The sequence below is a fragment of the Dipodomys spectabilis genome, unplaced genomic scaffold (assembly GCF_019054845.1).
Source record: "Dipodomys spectabilis isolate Male_0828 unplaced genomic scaffold, ASM1905484v1 ptg000069l, whole genome shotgun sequence".
Lineage (NCBI taxonomy): Eukaryota > Metazoa > Chordata > Mammalia > Rodentia > Heteromyidae > Dipodomys > Dipodomys spectabilis.
Window position 1 is genome coordinate 10,298,881 of NW_024870746.1, and position 16,830 is coordinate 10,315,710.

General features: G+C 48.4%; 2 protein-coding genes across 3 annotated transcripts; one reads left to right on the plus strand and one right to left on the minus strand.

Annotated features, from left to right (window-relative positions):
- Nucleotides 1-387: 387 nt before the first annotated feature.
- Nucleotides 388-5,064, plus strand: Aph1a (aph-1 homolog A, gamma-secretase subunit). Of its 2 annotated transcripts, none has more exons than XM_042681740.1 (7): nucleotides 388-745; nucleotides 1,316-1,486; nucleotides 1,626-1,699; nucleotides 1,928-2,050; nucleotides 2,204-2,331; nucleotides 2,961-3,084; nucleotides 3,423-3,786. In XM_042681740.1, the coding sequence occupies exons 1-7, from the start codon at nucleotides 633-635 to the stop codon at nucleotides 3,485-3,487; spliced, it is 798 nt and encodes a 265-aa protein (XP_042537674.1). In that variant the 5' UTR covers nucleotides 388-632; the 3' UTR covers nucleotides 3,488-3,786. The 2 variants fall into 2 exon arrangements, with proteins under 2 accessions (XP_042537674.1, XP_042537675.1); XM_042681741.1 differs by lacking the exon at nucleotides 3,423-3,786 and adding an exon at nucleotides 4,977-5,064 and having other exon boundaries at nucleotides 393-745.
- Nucleotides 5,010-12,323, minus strand: Ca14 (carbonic anhydrase 14). The gene is made up of 12 exons (XM_042681739.1): nucleotides 12,052-12,323; nucleotides 11,720-11,835; nucleotides 9,060-9,080; nucleotides 7,997-8,176; nucleotides 7,363-7,505; nucleotides 7,056-7,151; nucleotides 6,809-6,875; nucleotides 6,533-6,690; nucleotides 6,323-6,443; nucleotides 6,084-6,104; nucleotides 5,882-5,966; nucleotides 5,010-5,095 (listed from the first exon to the last, which is right to left on the minus strand). The coding sequence occupies exons 1-12, from the start codon at nucleotides 12,243-12,245 to the stop codon at nucleotides 5,029-5,031; spliced, it is 1,269 nt and encodes a 422-aa protein (XP_042537673.1). The 5' UTR covers nucleotides 12,246-12,323; the 3' UTR covers nucleotides 5,010-5,028.
- Nucleotides 12,324-16,830: the final 4,507 nt, after the last annotated feature.

Sequence of the window (16,830 nt, forward strand, 5' to 3'; positions counted from 1 at the left end):
TTCATCCCTTAGGTAGCAGCTCTAGCTCATTTCCTCTTATTCAAGTAAGAACAATACCCGTCCCTATCTCCCTGCACCCCCTATCCTGTAATCTCTTTTTATTTGTCCCTTAGATTCAACAGGATCTTCCCCTTTCTGTAGCCGTTTTCCAGGAGAGGTAGGCTTGCTACCACCCTTCCCCATATAATAACGATAGCATCTCTGGAATCAGTGGTCTAACTAGGCGCAGTATCAGCCCACTCCCTTTAACGAGCTGGAGCCCCTCCCAGGACCCAGTCCAGGGCTCAGAAGACCTGGAGACTACAACTCCCGGCAGGTCGTGTATCCCCGCCCCCTCCGATGTAGCCCCGCCCCCACGGAGTCTCCATTGGCCTTCCGGGGGTGGGGATTAGATGGGAGGTGGCCATGGGGCTGCGGCCGGGAATTGTCTCCTCCTCGGCTTCCGTAGAAGTCCGGCGGACCTTCATCTGGGGTTTCAGCGCCCCCCCTTCCCCTTCCCCGGGGTCCGGGGGTGACATTGCGCCGCGCCCCTCCTGGGGCTGCGTCTCGGCCCCACGCGGCTCCCCAGCTGGCGCGCTCCTCCCACTCGTCTCTCCTGACGGGGGCTCCATCCCGCCCCCAGCTGCCCAGCCATGGGGGCTGCGGTGTTTTTCGGGTGCACTTTCGTCGCGTTTGGCCCAGCTTTCGCGCTTTTCTTGATCACTGTGGCTGGGGATCCGCTTCGTGTAATCATCCTGGTCGCGGGGTGAGTAGGAGGTTCGTGCCGAGGTGGGGGAGCGACGACGAACAGAGCGAGCGAGCGAGCGAGCGAGCGAGAGATACGGAAAGGGCTGGAGTCACTGGGACGAACGTGGGAGCCTGAGCCGGGGGAGATAAATCGGTGAAGGCTGGCCAGGATCGGGATCCGGGGCCGAGTGATTTGCCCTTTCCTGCAGTTGGTTTACGCCTTCCAGGAAGCGCACGGATTCCTCCCCTAGTGCTCCCCGCGACGTCTGTGGAGGCCCGAGGCCGAGGGCCTTGTGAGTGGGCTGGGCTGACCTCGGTCACCCGAGTCGGAAGCCCTGGAGGATTCAGGAATGGATCCCTCGCCTTTGCGTGTCACGCTGATAGATCCCTATCCCTTCCCTTCCCACCGCATTCAGATTCCTAAAGATGAAAACCTTGTTAGAGATACTCTCTGTCCTGGTCCCTGTTTCTCTGACAATCCGGAAATCTAACTTCTACTTTTGATGCTGCAGTCTTGACCCGACTCCTCCTTTGATGACTCTGGCTGGCACCACCCTTGCCTGTCTCATTGCCCTTGTCTTTTTCTCAGGGCATTTTTCTGGCTGGTCTCCTTGCTCCTGGCCTCTGTGGTGTGGTTCATCTTGGTCCATGTGACAGACCGGTCAGATGCTCGGCTCCAGTATGGCCTCCTGATTTTTGGTGCTGCTGTGTCTGTTCTTCTACAGGAGGTGTTCCGCTTTGCCTACTACAAGCTGCTTAAGTAAGGACCATGGGATGGTTTGGACTATGGGAAGTTGGCAGCCCCAGGGTGGTGGTTTGGAAAGAAAGACACCAAGGGAGGATTCTAGGGGGACAGGAGCATCCCTACCCTCCCTTATGTTTCCCCTACCCCACCTCAGGAAGGCAGATGAGGGGTTAGCTTCGCTGAGTGAGGATGGAAGATCACCCATCTCCATCCGCCAAATGGCCTATGGTAAGCCAAGGAAGGGAGAGGGACCTGAGGAGGGATTTGGTCACCCTCACCCTCCCTTTGGGAAATCTCAAAATATTCATGTATTCTAAGTGGCTGCTTTTTCTTCCAAGGAGAAGTGGTCTGGAGGGAGAGTAGATGTGGGAGAAAATTTGCTGGGGAGGGGTAGGGGTCGCTGGTAATGAATTTGTATTGATCTCTGACATTGATGAGACCCTCCCTCCCCCCCAGTTTCTGGTCTGTCCTTCGGTATCATCAGTGGTGTCTTCTCTGTTATCAATATTTTGGCTGATGCACTTGGGCCAGGTGTGGTTGGGATCCATGGAGATTCTCCCTATTACTTCCTGACTTCAGGTAAGGCTCACTTCCAATGTTGCCTTCATGCCCTATCCATCCCTGGCCCTAATCTGATTTATTGACTTTCCTTGGGAGATGTCTTTGGCTCAACATCTCAGGAGGCTGGGAGAAGATCAGGGACATATCTCATCCCCATCTCCTTCCTTGCAGCCTTTCTGACAGCAGCCATTATCCTGCTCCATATGTTTTGGGGAGTTGTGTTCTTTGATGCCTGTGAGAGGAGACGGTACTGGGCTTTGGGCCTGGTGGTTGGGAGTCACCTACTGACATCAGGACTGGTGAGTTGGAGATAAAGGCCTGTGTTAGGGAGCAAACATTTAATGGTGAGTGGGATGTGGTGGTGTGTCCACGCTTCTTAACCTTTTTAACTTGGAGTAGAGGCAGGAGGTGAGTCCTTTAAAAGTTTGTTAGTTCTACATCAGTTATGCCAGCTCTAGGGATGCTCTGGGGAGGAATGGACTAATCAGGCTGTAACCCAGAGGGCCTTAGGTGAATGGAAGTGAGAAAAACCACTGAGGGAACTGAAAATTTAAAAAAAAAAAATCCCCTTGGTATGGGAAGGTGGCTCAGTGGTAGAGTGCTTGCCTCACATGCATGAGGCCGCGGGTTCCATTCCTCAGCACCACATAAGCAGAAAAAGCCGGAAGTGGCGCTGTGGCTCAGGTGGTAGAATGCTATCCTTGAACTGAAGAGCTGAGGGACAGCGCCCAGGCCCAGAGTTCAGGCCCCAGGACCCACCAAAAAAAAAAAAAAAAAAAAAAAAATCTCCTTTTCCTCAAGACATTAGTGTTCTGAAGGGAAGGATAGAAATTTGAGGTACCTGGGGCAGGTTTGGATCAGAGGCACAAAAAGAATACGGGGATTAGGTGGGGGGAGAAGCTAACCTGTTTTCTACCCTCATTCCCAGACATTCCTGAACCCTTGGTATGAGGCTAGCCTGCTGCCCATCTATGCAGTCACTGTTTCCATGGGGCTCTGGGCCTTCATCACAGCTGGAGGGTCCCTCCGAAGTATTCAGCGCAGCCTTTCGTGTAAGGACTGACTACCTGGACTGATCGCCTGACAGATCCCACCTGCTTGTCCACTGCCCATGACTGAACCCAGCCCTAGCCCAGGTCCATTTCCCATCTCCTCCACCTCCTTGTTGATCTGTCCTACCACTTTCCGGGTTTTGTTTTGCTTTGTCCATTTGTGACCTTCGGTCTCTAAGCTTTACCAACACCAGTCTGGGTTCAGCCAGTCAGTGACTGGTGGGTTTGAGTCTGGACTTATCCCGACCACCTGGGAACCCCTTTGTTGTCCAGGACTCCCTATGTGTCAGTGGTCTACTCTCACCCTGCCCATGACTCACCCACCTTCCCCTCTGCAGGCCGACGGCAGGAGGACAGTCGGGTGATGGTGTATTCTGCCCTGCGCATCCCACCCGAGGACTGAGGGAACCTGGGGGGGGACCCCTGGGCCTGGGGTGCCCTCCTGATCTCCTCGCTCTGTATTGCTTCATCTCTAGTTCTGGACAGTGCAGGTTGCCAAGAAAAGGGACCTAGTTTAGCTATTGCCTTGGAGCTGAAATTAATGGAGGCTCAAGGGTTAGATGAGCTCTGAGTTTTCCAGTACTCTTTCCCCAGACTAGATATCTTGGTCATTTTCTCAGGTCTGAAAGGAACCATTTTTTTCAGTGTGATAAAGACCCCAAACTGCCTTTTCTTTTCTTTTCTTTTCAAGTGTGGGGAGGGAACTCTCCTAACCTCTTTGGACTCTATTTTCCCTCAAATTCTTCCTCATGGCTGGGCTCATTTCTATCCTTTTCACCGTTGGTCCCCAGCCTGGGGTAGGGAAAGGAAGGAAGTGCATGTTTGGGAACTGGTATTACTGGAACTAATGGTTTTAACCTCGTTGACCACCAGCATCCCTCCTCTCCCCAAGGTGAAGTGGAGGGGGCTGTGAGGAGCTGACCCCCTCCAGAGCCGCAGTACCGCTGGAGGAGTCAGTCTACCATGACATTCATTGCAGGGCAGAGGGGCAGATTTTTTTCTAGTTTTTAAATTGGGGTATGGGAGGGATGGGGAGGTTTTCTATATAAACTGTATCATTTTCTGCTGAGGGTGGAGTGTCCCATCCTTTTAATCAAGGTGATTGTGATTTTGACTAATAAAAAGGACTTTATAATTGTGGGGGAACTTGGCTTTTAAGGCAAGGGAATCACATACTAATGGAAATTTATGGCCTCCTACATCACTTGTCCAGCCTCCTTCCTAACATGGCAACCACGGGTCTCTAAGCACAGTTGTGGTGTAATAGCAGAAATCTGGGCTGGTGGTTTAATGTGTAGAAACTTTGGGATAAGTATTTAACCAGAAGTAAATCCTCCCTTCCAATGGTGGCATAAAAGGAATTAATCACTCAGGCTTATTTTCCTATCCTTTGTCCATCTCGATCCCATGAAGTAATCCTCCTGGGTGGGAACACCTACACCTTTAAAAGCCCAAATGATAGGCTAGGCTAGAATTGAGGTCAGAGACTTTAATTTCCAAATATCCAGATATATTGAGCGCACACACACACACACACACACACACACACACACACACACACACACACACACACACTCTCTCTCTCTCCCAATAGCAGCCTTTTCTCTAAAGAGAGATCCTATAATAACTGGGGAAAGGGCATAAAAGTGAGGGGTGAAGGACCTTTGGGACATATCCTCACTTCTCATAACTAAGTACAATTTACCTTCTATGTGAATACACAGGGATCTCTTGACCTCCTCCCCTGTGCACTGAGAGGCTCACGACTTGGCTTTTCTTCCTTGAAGAACTGAGGTCCTTACCTCACTGTGGGGCAATGTCCAAAAGAGGGATGGGTATCTGCCTACTACTCCTAGCAGTGTTTTCTGACCAGTCTCTGCACCCCATTGTAGAAGCTCCCTGATAGTGGTGCAGAGAAGGCATCCACGGTGTCTGAGAGGGAGTCTATGCTTCCGCGGCAGCTCGTGCCGAGGTGAAGACCACACTCTTCCTGTTTCCCAACCTCTTCTTCCTGAAATGGGAGTGATTAGTGTCCTCAGAGAGAAAGATTAAAGATGGAATATGAGAATTTGTCCTTTTTAGGAAAATAATCGAATATTTCAAAAGTCTTAGCATTCATATCCATTAGGATAGCTTTTCCTTTCTTTTCTTTTCTTTTTTTTTTTGTCATTTTTGGGACTTGAACTTTGGACCGGGGCGCTGTCCCTCAGCTCTTCAGCTCAAGGCTAGCACTCTACCATTTGAGCCATAGCGCCACTTCTGGTTTTCTGGTAGTTTATTGGAGATAAAGAGTTTCACGGACATTCTTGCCTGGGTTGGCTTTGAACCGTGATCCTCAGCTCTCACCCTCCTCAGTAGCTAGGATTACAAGTGTGAGACATCAGTGTCCAGCTCTTTTTTTTTCTTTTTTAGAAATTCTGGGCTTGAACTCAGAACCTGGGCATGACAGCCTCTTTGTGCTCAAGGTTAGCACTCAACCACTTGAGCCACAGTGCTACTTCTGGCTTTTTCTGAATAGTTTATTGGAGATAGTTTCACAGATTTTCCAGCCTGGGCTGGATTCAAACCGTGATCCTCACTTCTTAGCCTCCTTTGTAGCTAGGCCACCAGCTGAGCCACCAGACCCGGCTATTTTAAAAATTTACAGAGTATTGCACTTTAAAATTTTACTCTCCTTTGTCCTGTCCACAATTTCAGCAGATTTCATTGTTCTTTTTTTACATTCAAACAAACTTTTTTGACATAGAGAATGCTTTTTCATAGACAATTACTGCATGAATAGAAAGTAGGATCTCACCGAATCTTTCGAGCAATGAAATAAACAGCCAGCAGAAGGCAGAGACAGCCAACCAAGATTCCCACACCTAGGCTCACCATTTCACCTGGAGGGATACAAAGATGGATGGTATCATCCTGAGACTGATAGATAACTGAGCCCTCCCCAACTTGATGAGGATCAGCCCTGCTCCTCACCCAGTTCCTGGGTGGGGCTTTCTTACCTGTGGTATACAAGGATTCCACTGTAGGAATAAAGCAATTGGGTCAGTGAAGCTTCGGATCATGTCCCTTTGGGAGCAGCACACCGATTCTATACTTTTGGAAAATCAGCTGGGTACCCATGGCTGGGAGTATGGTTCCCAGAACCCCTACCCTCTTAGCTTTTACCTTCCCAGGGCCCCCATAGTCCCTGCTTTTGAGTTCTTTGGTTTTCCATCCCTTCTGGGCCCTGCCTGGTCACCTTGGGTGAACGAAGCAAAAACTGTTCGTTGATTAAGAGGCTGAGGAGCTCGGTAGTTCTGCACGAGGGGCTCAGAGGACTCTTCCTCTGTGGAGAATAATGTCTCCTGAAGCCTTTCCAGCTGGGGAAGACAAGAAAAGTCACTTTGGAGGCATGGCAAAGACCCTGAAGTTACAACAATGTCTCTTCCTTTACCTCTCTACGACTCACCTGCTCCACTGAGATCTGGGCCCTTCGATGGAAGACTGTCCAGAGGACACTCTGGTAGCAGGGGGGAGTTGTGAGCGAGCCATTGTAACGGAAGAACTGCTCTAGCTGTGGGGGGAGCAGCTCTCCCAGCCTGAAGGGAGGCACGGACGTCTTCTGATCTGGAGAGAACAGACTAGGACTCATCTTCCTCTGAAGTGAAACCCTTGCTCATTGCTTCTTCCCAGGGCTTTTTGGGTCAGGTTTTGAAGTTTCCTTGTGTAGATTTTTAGAGCTCACCTTTATGTCTAATTTCATGCAAGTGACTCAGAATGTGTTCATAAGCTGGATTCTCAGTCTCACCCATCTGGAAGAGAAGGAAAGGCAGGGAGTGAGGAATGAGTCCATGTTTCATGTAAGACATTTGTGTGTAAATGCTTAGGGTTGTTTGGCTGTCTGCCTTGAATGAGAGGCCAGCAACAGAATAGACCTAAGAGATGCAGAAGCAGCAGACAGAAAGACATGGAAGGGGTTGGGGACCACTGACCTCAATTAGGATACCTAGGACAGCCAGGCCTTGAGGCTTCTGGGCAGCCTCACTCAAGCTGCCAAAGGAATCAGAGTCATAATGCACGATGTGGAGCTGGAGGAGGGAGAAGGAACTGAGTCATTGAATGTTTCCTCACTTCCTCTAAGGCCCTATTCATCATCTCAACCCGTGGCATGTCCTAAATCTGTCCCCCAGATTTTAGCCTCATCCTCTAAGGTGCCTTTCCCCAGTGTGTGTATCCTTCCCTCAGGACCAGCCATCCCTGCGTCCTCTACGTCTCCTAGTTCAAGTTCATTTCCGGTACCTCTGCAGCTGTGGCTTCACTGTTGATCTGGTGTTCTGATCCCCCTGGCAATCCTTTCTGACCCCAGTGCAGGTGGAGCTGTGCAGCTACATATTTTCGGGGCAGTCCACCCAAATACAAAGTAGGGGGCAGAGAGAGCTGAACTACAAGGAAAGAACAAAACCTGATTGGTGGAGGAATGTGGGCCATTCCCACCTCAAAATCACCCAGTTCTAGGGCTGGGAAGGTGGTTCAGTGGTAGAGCGCTTGCCTTGCATGCATGAGGCCCTGGGTTCGATTCCTCAGCACCACATAAGCAAAAAGAAAAAAGCTGGAAGTGGTGCTGTGGCTCAGCCTTGAGCTGAAGAGCTGAGGGACAGCACCTAGGCCCAGAGTTCTAGGCCCCATGACCGGACCGCCCCCCAAAAAATCACCCAGTTCTTCCCATAGGCCAGTGTTTCTCTACTATCAATCCCCTCTTTTCAGTGATGACAAAAGACATTCCGTTCCCACCCTGGCTATGGGAACTTGATCACCATCCTTCTATCTCCAATGGGTAGAACTTTGTGAGAATTCACAAGTTGTGAGAAGGTTTTCTGTGACTCCTCTAAGATTTCAAATGGACCCTCCACCTCCTTGGTGCCAGGGCTTTTACCTGTGTGGCCATTATTGTGCAGGTCCAAAGGCTCAGTGCCAGGCTGGTCATATCCATAGGGTTGCAGAGTAGGTAACGTGGGGTCAAATGTCACACTATCTGTCTGGATGTCAATGGGGGACTGGGCGTTGCTTCCACACTCCGGGTAAGAGACTGGCCAGTGGTCCTGACCATGTGGGCCTGGTGGAGGTCACCACAGACATCCGTCTGCCCTCCAGCCCCAGCCTTCAACACCCTGCTCCCCCCGCCCCCCACAACCCACTAATGTGTGAAGGTAGAAATGCACTTCACCCAGTTAGGAAAGGCTGAGTGAGGCAGGAGTCCCTCCCTGCTAAACTTCATGCTGTAGTTCCCAGAGGCAGGAATGGCTTCTCAACTACCCTGATCATCGAGGAAGCGATGGCTCTTTACTTACCTACAGTGTGAGGACAAGAAAGCTGAATGAGGGGAAGAGGAGATGGATAGAAAGCTTGAGTACCCAGAGAGGTAGGATTAGAGAGGAGGAGTAATAAAATGAGGGGAAATAAATAATCCTAGAGAGATGGAATCTCCTCTGGGCCCCCTATCAGGTGGTCCAAATATCTTGACTTTTTGTCATTCAGTTCTTGCTCTCAAAGTAGACTTTGCATTTCAGCAAAGCCATTAAGCAGAAGTTCAAAGGCATCGAGATCCACTTTCCCCAGGCTCACAGACTATCCTGCCAGCCTCGTCACCCCTGACTTTATGCTCAGTCCAGTTTCAGAGGTAGGTTGGGGACAGGACTGGCTAGGATAAAGAATGCCAAAACAGCAGCTATGCTCAGGTCCTTTCCAATCCAACTCCCACATGCTTTACTAGGGACTCGACTGGCCTTTCTGCTGAATCAGGAGGAGGTGGGATTTAATGATTAGAACAAGGTCTGGGAGTCATCTATGTAAAACCCAGGGCAGGGTGCAGAGAGAAACCCAGGGCAGGGTGCAGAGAGAAAGGGAAGAAAAGGGCTAGTGGTGAAGCTCAAGGAAATCTTCCTTTCCTCAGGGACAAGTCTTCCTAGCAGGTGAGTGGCCCAGAGTTCGGCTCTCACCTTCATATGTCCAGTGGTGACCTGCAAGGCAGAATGGTTTGGGTTATAGCCAACAGCCTAAAGGCAGAGCCCTGGCCTCCACTCTCCCCCTCCCTCCTTCATTCCTCCTCCCACTGCTCCTATACTTCCCAAAGGAAGCCCTGAAACTGGACACCTCAGTGGAAAGGTCGGTGTGTGTGTGTGTGTGTGTGTGTAAGCATTTAAAATGACCAGCTAGGCTGTGCTTGTGCTTGCTGAGTAAAAGGGGAGGAGGAATGAAAAGAGATAAAGCTTGGAGACTAAAATTAACCTGGATCCAAGAGTGCAGTCAGTCCAGCCCTTACTTTTTTTTTTTTTGCAAATTTTTTATTGCGATTAAGTGGTTACATAATTCCCCAAATTTCACAGTATTGTGGGATAGTGATGCTTAGTTAAAGTCACACACACATTCTAACTTTCATGGGGCAAATTGTCTATCATGGTCTATAACATTTAGGAGTTCTATGAGCTTAGCGATGCAGTTATTTCTTCCACATTGGGTGATATGTACATTTCTTTTGTTTTGCATAGCATCAGCTGTTCCCTCTTTCCCACTTGTTCCCTCCCTCCCATCACTGCCATTGAGTTGCTTAGTTCATTTTGGTCAATGTCCAGTGCAGCTGATACAGCCCTTACTTTTCTACAGCCTGGGCCAAATCAATCTAACACTTAAAAGATTGAAGTGGGGTGGGGCGAGGGTGAGGACAAGAGGACTTCCAGGACAGGGACTAAAAAAAGGGAGGAATTATTCTTTCGCCTTGAAGCATTACATGAATGAAGGCTCTGAACTATAAATTAAATCCCTCCTTTCTGCTTCCATAGCTGTAGAGGAAGCTCCCTACCACCAGGAGCCTCTGCTACCCACATTCTAGAGGGCTAAGGAAGGGCGGGAGTCAGGGCAGGGTCTACACTAGGTTGAGGGTGGTGGGTGGGCTCAGGCAGCCAGACTGGCAGGGACAGGATGAAAGTGAAGCATTGTGTGTAGAAAGGAGAGCTGCCAGCTGGGTCACATGCCAGGCTCGCAATGCAGTCCCGTCTCTTGAGGAAAGGCTGGGGGCTGGGGGGTGGGGGGTGTCTATTGGTCCAGCCCCTACCCAGGGCCAAAGTGCTTTAAGCTTAAAAGGGAGGTCTTTCGTTGCAATATTAAACTGCTAGAAACTGGAGGAAAAAAAATCCAAATTTCTTTTTTTCTCTCTCTACAATTACCCTTCATTTTTTCAGACTTGCAAGATGTCTTGGATCTCATTCTTTTTGTTGTTGTTGGTTGTAGGGCTTGAGCTTTGGGCCTGGGCACTGTCCCTTAGCTCTTCAGCTCAAGGCTAGCGTTCTACCACTTGAGCCACAGTGCCACTTCCAGTTTTCTAGTAGTTTATTGGAGATAAAAGTCTCACAGACTTTCCTGCCCGGGCTGGCTTTGAACTGCGACCCTCAGATCTCAGCCTTCTGAGTAGCTAGGATTACAGGCATGAGGCACCTCCCAGCTTTGGGTCTCATTCTTAAGACTATTCCACCATCCATTCCCTAATTCAGGTAACTGTAAAGCAGCCCAAGGGAGGGCAGGAGATGGCCTGAAGGACACCCCAATAACTAGAATTTCCTGGTTCTTTGAAGGTGTCCTTTTACTGCCAACAAGTCCTCCATGCTGAGTCTATATCCTTTTCTCCTCTTTCCTTACTACTTTTTTTCTTTCTTCTCTTACATTCTCATTTTGTTTTCTTTTTATCTTGCCAGTCCTGGGGCTTGAACCCTGGATGCTGACCCTGAGCTTTTATGCTCAAGGCTAGCACTCTACCACTTTAGACACTGGCTTTTTGGTGGTTAATTCGAAATAAGGGTCTCATGGACTTCCTTGTCTGGCTTGGTTTTGAACCACGATCCTCAGATCTCAGCCTCCCAAGTAGCTAAGATTACAGGCATAAGCCACTGGTGCCCGGATCTCATTTTGTTTTCTAGATAGCCTCCCCACCTTATTCTTCCAAGAAACCTTAATTACACACCTACTGTGTGCTGGATACTGTACTAGGCATGAAAAGCACAAAAATGAGGTCCCTGGAGATACTCCTAGGGCACACAAGTTGGCCCATTCTCTCCCCCCAGTCTCTCCGTATCACCTGGGAGACCCTCATAGTCTTTTGTAAACTATAAAATACCAAACAAACGTTGGCTATTATTCCTACTAGTGCAAACTCAAGCAGCGGACAGCCAGCTAGCCAGCAGTGAAGTGATCAGATGATCATTTGGAGACCGGGGGACTGAGTTGGGCAGGTCACGTAGGCATGCTTCCCCCCCCTCCCCCAATTCTCTTTGTCTCTCAACAGCAGAGTTCACAAATAAAGAAGGCTAGGAAGGCTGCCTGGGACTAGCACGTTGGGGAAAGAGGAGCTCAGGAGAGAATCTGTAGCCTGTAAAGAAATTCCTGAACTTGGGTGTGATTCACTGCCTTCTCTCACAGTTCTCTTCCATCCCCAATATCAGCTGGATTGGAAAGATAAAGAAAGGAGTGATTTTTATACTCCCGCCCTCCCCCCTCCCAACACTTGAGCTAGGCTTTCTTTCCACTCCTCCCTTTTCCCCCAACTCAGCACAATGGTGACATGTGGACATTAGCTCAGAGCAACACACAAACATCCAGTTGTACCTACCCCCATCTGCAGCCAGGGTCCAAATCACCTCTAACAGGAGGGTGAAGAACAACATGGTATATCCAAGAGGACAGGGTGCGGTGAACCAGGGCTCCAGGACTTTGGGGACTAGAGGACTAGGGAAAGTGGAGGAGAGTGATGGGGGGGGAGAGAGAGAGAGAGAGAGAGAGAGAGAGAGAGAGAGAGAAGGAGAGAGGGAGAGAGGGAGAGAGAGGGAGAGGGAGAGAGGGAGAGAGGGCTTCCTGGAGTTAAGTATGTCTTTTTAATCTCTTCTTTCTGCAGACTTCCAATGGGACTTGGTTCCCAATGGAGTACCAAGGATTTCTAGGTACCAAGGATTTCTGGGTCCCAGGATAAATCTCTTGCCGCCTCTCTCTTTATCTCCCTCTGCAGTCTCCACTCCACTTGCTGGCCAGCAACTTCGCAATTGCCTCCTGCTTTTAAGGTGGCTCTGGCCGAATGTAAGTGGGGAGGGGAAGGTGCCTGGATTGCTGGCGTGCAGCTCCTTAAATAGCCGATTAGGCATGCAGGATGGCCCCCGTGCAGAGCCAGAGCGCGCGAGTCTCACTGGAGCCCTGGCCCTGACTCAGGAGCCCAGCTGGGGTGAGCTCTTCCTTCTGTTATTCACTAGTGCTCAGATGGGTGTCTCCTGCAACAGGCAGGGGCAAGGAAGGGGGGCTTTAGGGCCCAATCCCCCCCACCCCCTTCACGAGGACACTGTGTTCTCATTTGCCTGCTTGGCTTCTCCTCCCTGGGTGGTGTGGACAGCTGGTGGGGAACCTGTTTCCACACCCTGGCAGCCCCTGAGCTGCCTGGAAATTGGAAGAGTCCAGAATGAAGAGATAAGAAGATCAGAAGGAGCTGGAGACTCAGGGTGCAAGTGGAATAGTTGGGAAATCAGGGTGTAAAACCTGGGTTGTGGAGTCAGAGAAATGAGGCAGAGGCAGAATTTGTCTTGAGCTCTGTCTGTCTCCTGAGCCACCCCCTTCCCACGGTGAGGACCAAGTCCACGTGCCTGTGTGGCCTGGAAGAAGTGAAGGGGGGGGGGGGTGGTTTTGTTTGCTGTATAAAGCCCATTTGTATGCCCAGCGGGGGAGGGGCTCCCACAGCACCATGGAGAGACAGCGGCTCTAACTGCCAGATCCAGCCACCTCCCTCCCTTGGGAGCTCAGATCTAGGGCGGCTTTTGTCATTGAAGAGGACACTGACCCTTTGCAGAGAGGCCCCGGCAGGAAAGATGGGCAGACGATGGAAACAATCACTACCTTCAATCAGAAAAAAAGAAAAAGGAAAGAAAAAAAAAAAAGGTAGACTCTAAAGAAAGAGAGAATGATTAGAGAGAATCCCTTGTGGAAGAAGGGCTCAGGCCATTCCCTGTTGCCCAACAAAAGGTCAAAGCAGGACCAGGGAGACTGCATGAAACCTGCCACCATGGAGCTGGGCCAGTGGAGCAGAGAGTCTTGGAGTCTCAGGAATGTGGGCTTATGTGTGTTCTCTCCCACGGGACTGGAAATCCCGATTGGAATGTACATCCTAAATCCCTCATTAGAGAATGTGAAAAACACAGATAATGTCAAGCTGGACATTGAAACCTGAGACCTTTTTCTCCTCCATACCCTTCAGTGCCATCACCAGCTGGGAGGGAGGATGAGCCCATTTGCTTTCTTCCCTCTGCCCTCCTTGCTCCTCCCAGGTAGCAATAAATAGTCCTAAACAAAGAGCAGAAGCTAAATAAGGGAGCGGGCTAAAAGCGAAATGAACAGAATAATGCATGTGCTGGGTCATCAGCTCCTGCAGAGACAGGAGCTGCCCGAGCCTTTCTGTTCCCTGTGATAGTTCTGCAGAGCAAGCCTGTTTGGCAGACGCCATTTCCTTTTTCACTCTCATCACCCTCCAAATTATTTTTTCACCTAGAGAGAAGTTTTCTGTTTGTGAGGCTCCTCCCAAAGCCCCATCCATCCCATCTAGGAAGAATGAAAGGTATATAGGGTAAACTAACAAGACATCTTTGGAATCACAGTGGTTAACACAGAGAGGGAAGGGGAGAACAACAAAAAAAAAGGCAAGCAGAGACCCCCTTTCCATGGCAGGAAAGAAGAGATCTGGACGGAATGACCTCTGTCAGGACAGAGTTCCCCTGGAGTGTCTGAGTTTTAGCTTTCCAAGGCAGGTTAGTGTGTCATTCCAGGCGCCACCTGCTGGCTTGTCTGTGAATTAAAAATTTAATTTAAAATATTTTGTGTGTGGTTCCTCCTGGGAAATACTCACTGTTGGTAGGCTTGGGATTTTGCCTACACAGTTGAACACTGCTTTCATAAAGTCAATACTTCCCACTCTGGGGTGAGCAGTCTCTGGGGGTTCTAGAGCTCCCTAATGGACAAAGGGGTTTCTAGAAGAGATGGAGAAGAGGCTAGCATTGTGCTGCAGGATTGACTCTATTCTGATCTTTGGCTTTACTGTGCACATTTCACTTTTGGCTTTTCAGTCTTGCTGATTTGGAGTAGAGGCAAGGGTGCCCTAATATGTTTATTTGTAAGTGATCACATCCACCTTTCCCTCTCCCATTTCTATTGAAACTCTGGCATCTTTGTTTTAGTTTTGCCTTTCTCCCTCTTGCTCTTTCCTCACCTACAAGAATCAAAACATTCCACTGCCTCTGGCGCCATCTCCTGTCCTTCCAACTTACAGTGGAAGGTGAACGTCACAACGCAGAGTGCTATCGTTGATGGGGGTTTTTGTTGTTGTTCTTTACTTTTCTTAAAAGACTTAGATCTTTACATTATATCTATTGATTCAGATTTTTTTTTTGACTATCTTGGAGCTTGAAACTCAGGCCTGGGCACTGTCCCTGAGCCTCTCTGTGCTCAAGGATACCATGAGTCACAGCGCCACTTCCAGCGTTTTCTGTTTATGTGGTACTGAGAAATAGAACCCAGGGCTTTATGCATGCTAGGCAAACACTCTACCACTAAGCCACATCCCCAGCCCTGACTAGTACAGATATTTAAGCTCACAAGTTTAAAGCATTACACAAACCCACTACCTCTCTCTGGGGTTTGTATGGTAGGACATATAGCAGTTCAGTAAAAGAGAAAGGCAAAATAAAATGACAACAATAGTTTACAAAAAAAGAAGCAAGAATGGTTATAGAGGAACTTACTATGTAAGCAGTACAGGTGGTTGGCAACTAATTGCTGGGAAGAAATAATCAGTGAGGAAACAGAATTAGATAGAATTAGACTTTCTAGAAAACCTGATTAACAGAGCTAAGCTAGACCCAGAGATAGTCTAATTTCATAATCACATTCAATATTGCATGTTTTTCTTCTAACATTTTAGTATTGAAATCTCTTAATCACAAAAGTGTGCAGGAATTAAAGTCAAAGTAATTAGGGGGAGGGACATTGGGGGAGTAGGTAGGTCAGATTTCTTTGGATCAGTACCTTCTGCTTTCACTCATTGGCTAGTATTCTCTCAGCTGAATTGCACTTCCAATCCCTTTTTTTTTCTTCAGTTTTTTTAGTTCCGAGTGTGCAGTAGATGCAATATGAGAATCTTGTAGATAGAGGACAGGTACAGGTCTGTGGTTTGAGCTGAGTGCTGATGGCTCATGCCTGTAATCTTAGCAACTCAGAAAGCTGAGATCTGAGGATCATAGTTCAAAGTCAGCTCAAGCAGAAAAGTCCAAGAGACTCATCTCCAATTAACCACCAAAAAACTGGAAGTGGGGCAGCTCAAGTGGTAGAGCATCACTGTTGAGTGAAGAGCTAAGGGACAATTCTCAAAGTCCTGAGTTCAAGCCCCAGGACCAGCACACATGCACCAATAAAAGTTTGTGTTTTGAAATATTGCAACTTATTGAATTAAAAAGGAGTGATTCTGCATTCTAAAACTGGAAGTGGCACTGTGGTAGAGTGCTAGCAAAAAAGAAAGAAAGAAAGAGAAAAAGAAAAGAAAAGAAAAGGTGTGGTTCTGCGTCACTCATTTATTCCATGCGTTGAACAGTGCATAAATACTTTCAGATTGGGCTGGGAAGGTGGCTCAGTGGTAGAGCGCTTGCCTTACATGCATGGGGCCCTGGGTTCGATTCCTCAGCACCACATAAGCAAAAAAACAAACAAACAAGAAGTGGCGCTGTGGCTCAAGTGGTAGAGCGCTAATCTTGAGCTGAGCTGAGGGACAGCACCCAGGCCCAGAGTTCAGGCCCCACAACCGGACCAAAAAAAAACACAAAAACTTTTAGATTAAGTGAATGTGTCTAGTCATTGAAACCATTGCTTCTGCCTCTGGTATTTCATAGAATTTTAGACTATAAGGGCCCCCAGGCATTGCCCTTATGCCCTGTAGGAAATGACTTTGAAGAGAAGTCTCTAGTTTACAAACACATATTACCATATCACGTAGTGACAGGTGCTGCCCATGGCATGACCTAGAAATAAATCTCTAAGGGAGGCATTCTATTCTAGAATAGAATGGTGACAAGATATAAAAGAGGTGCAGCAGCGTTAGGAGAACCAAGGTAGAAATGAGGAATTACTAGTGGTGAGACCTATATTACCTATCAGCAATCTTTCTCACAGGCTGGCAACATAATCGTGGCGATTTAACTGTGTTCTTTCATAGACCAAAAGCTAACAGGTGTCAATTCAAGGAAGGCAGACCCATATTTCATTGTTTCTGAGAATGACACCAAAAGATCCTTCTTCATATCCTTCGTGAATTACTTTTTCTGGTCGAGGGAGGGCAAAGGTTATCTTGGTGTTCTGAAATTGTGATTGCTCCTCATTCCACCTGTATTTTCGACTTCATTTTTCTTTTCTATCATTTGTCTAACTCAGATGAAGGTTGTATACCACCAACCCCAGAAAAAAACAAACAAACACGTTATTCCTGTCACTTCCCTTCAATGTGAGAAACATTTTTAAGTTTTACTTAGCATGGAGTAGTTGTACAAGAACGAGGTTTTATTTCTGTACATGCATTCAATGTAACAAACGCATCTCTCTATCATTCTGCCTATTCCACCTTCTTTTTTTTTTTTTTTTTTTGCCAGTCCTAGGGCTTGACCTCTGGGCCTGGGCACTGTCTGAGAGCTTCTTTTTGCTCAATGC

Coding starts and splice junctions, on each gene's coding strand:
- Aph1a (XM_042681740.1), top strand. CDS start 633: ATGGGGGCTGCGGTGTTTTTCGGGTGCACTTTCGTCGCGTTTGGCCCA. Junction 746..1,315: donor GTAATCATCCTGGTCGCGGG/GTGAGTAGGAGG, acceptor TCTTTTTCTCAG/GGCATTTTTCTGGCTGGTCT. Junction 1,487..1,625: donor GCCTACTACAAGCTGCTTAA/GTAAGGACCATG, acceptor ACCCCACCTCAG/GAAGGCAGATGAGGGGTTAG.
- Ca14 (XM_042681739.1), bottom strand. CDS start 12,245: ATGCCTAATCGGCTATTTAAGGAGCTGCACGCCAGCAATCCAGGCACC. Junction 6,876..7,055: donor TCCTAGGTATCCTAATTGAG/GTCAGTGGTCCC, acceptor CTTCTCTTCCAG/ATGGGTGAGACTGAGAATCC. Junction 6,105..6,322: donor TTTTGCTTCGTTCACCCAAG/GTGACCAGGCAG, acceptor TTATTCCTACAG/TGGAATCCTTGTATACCACA.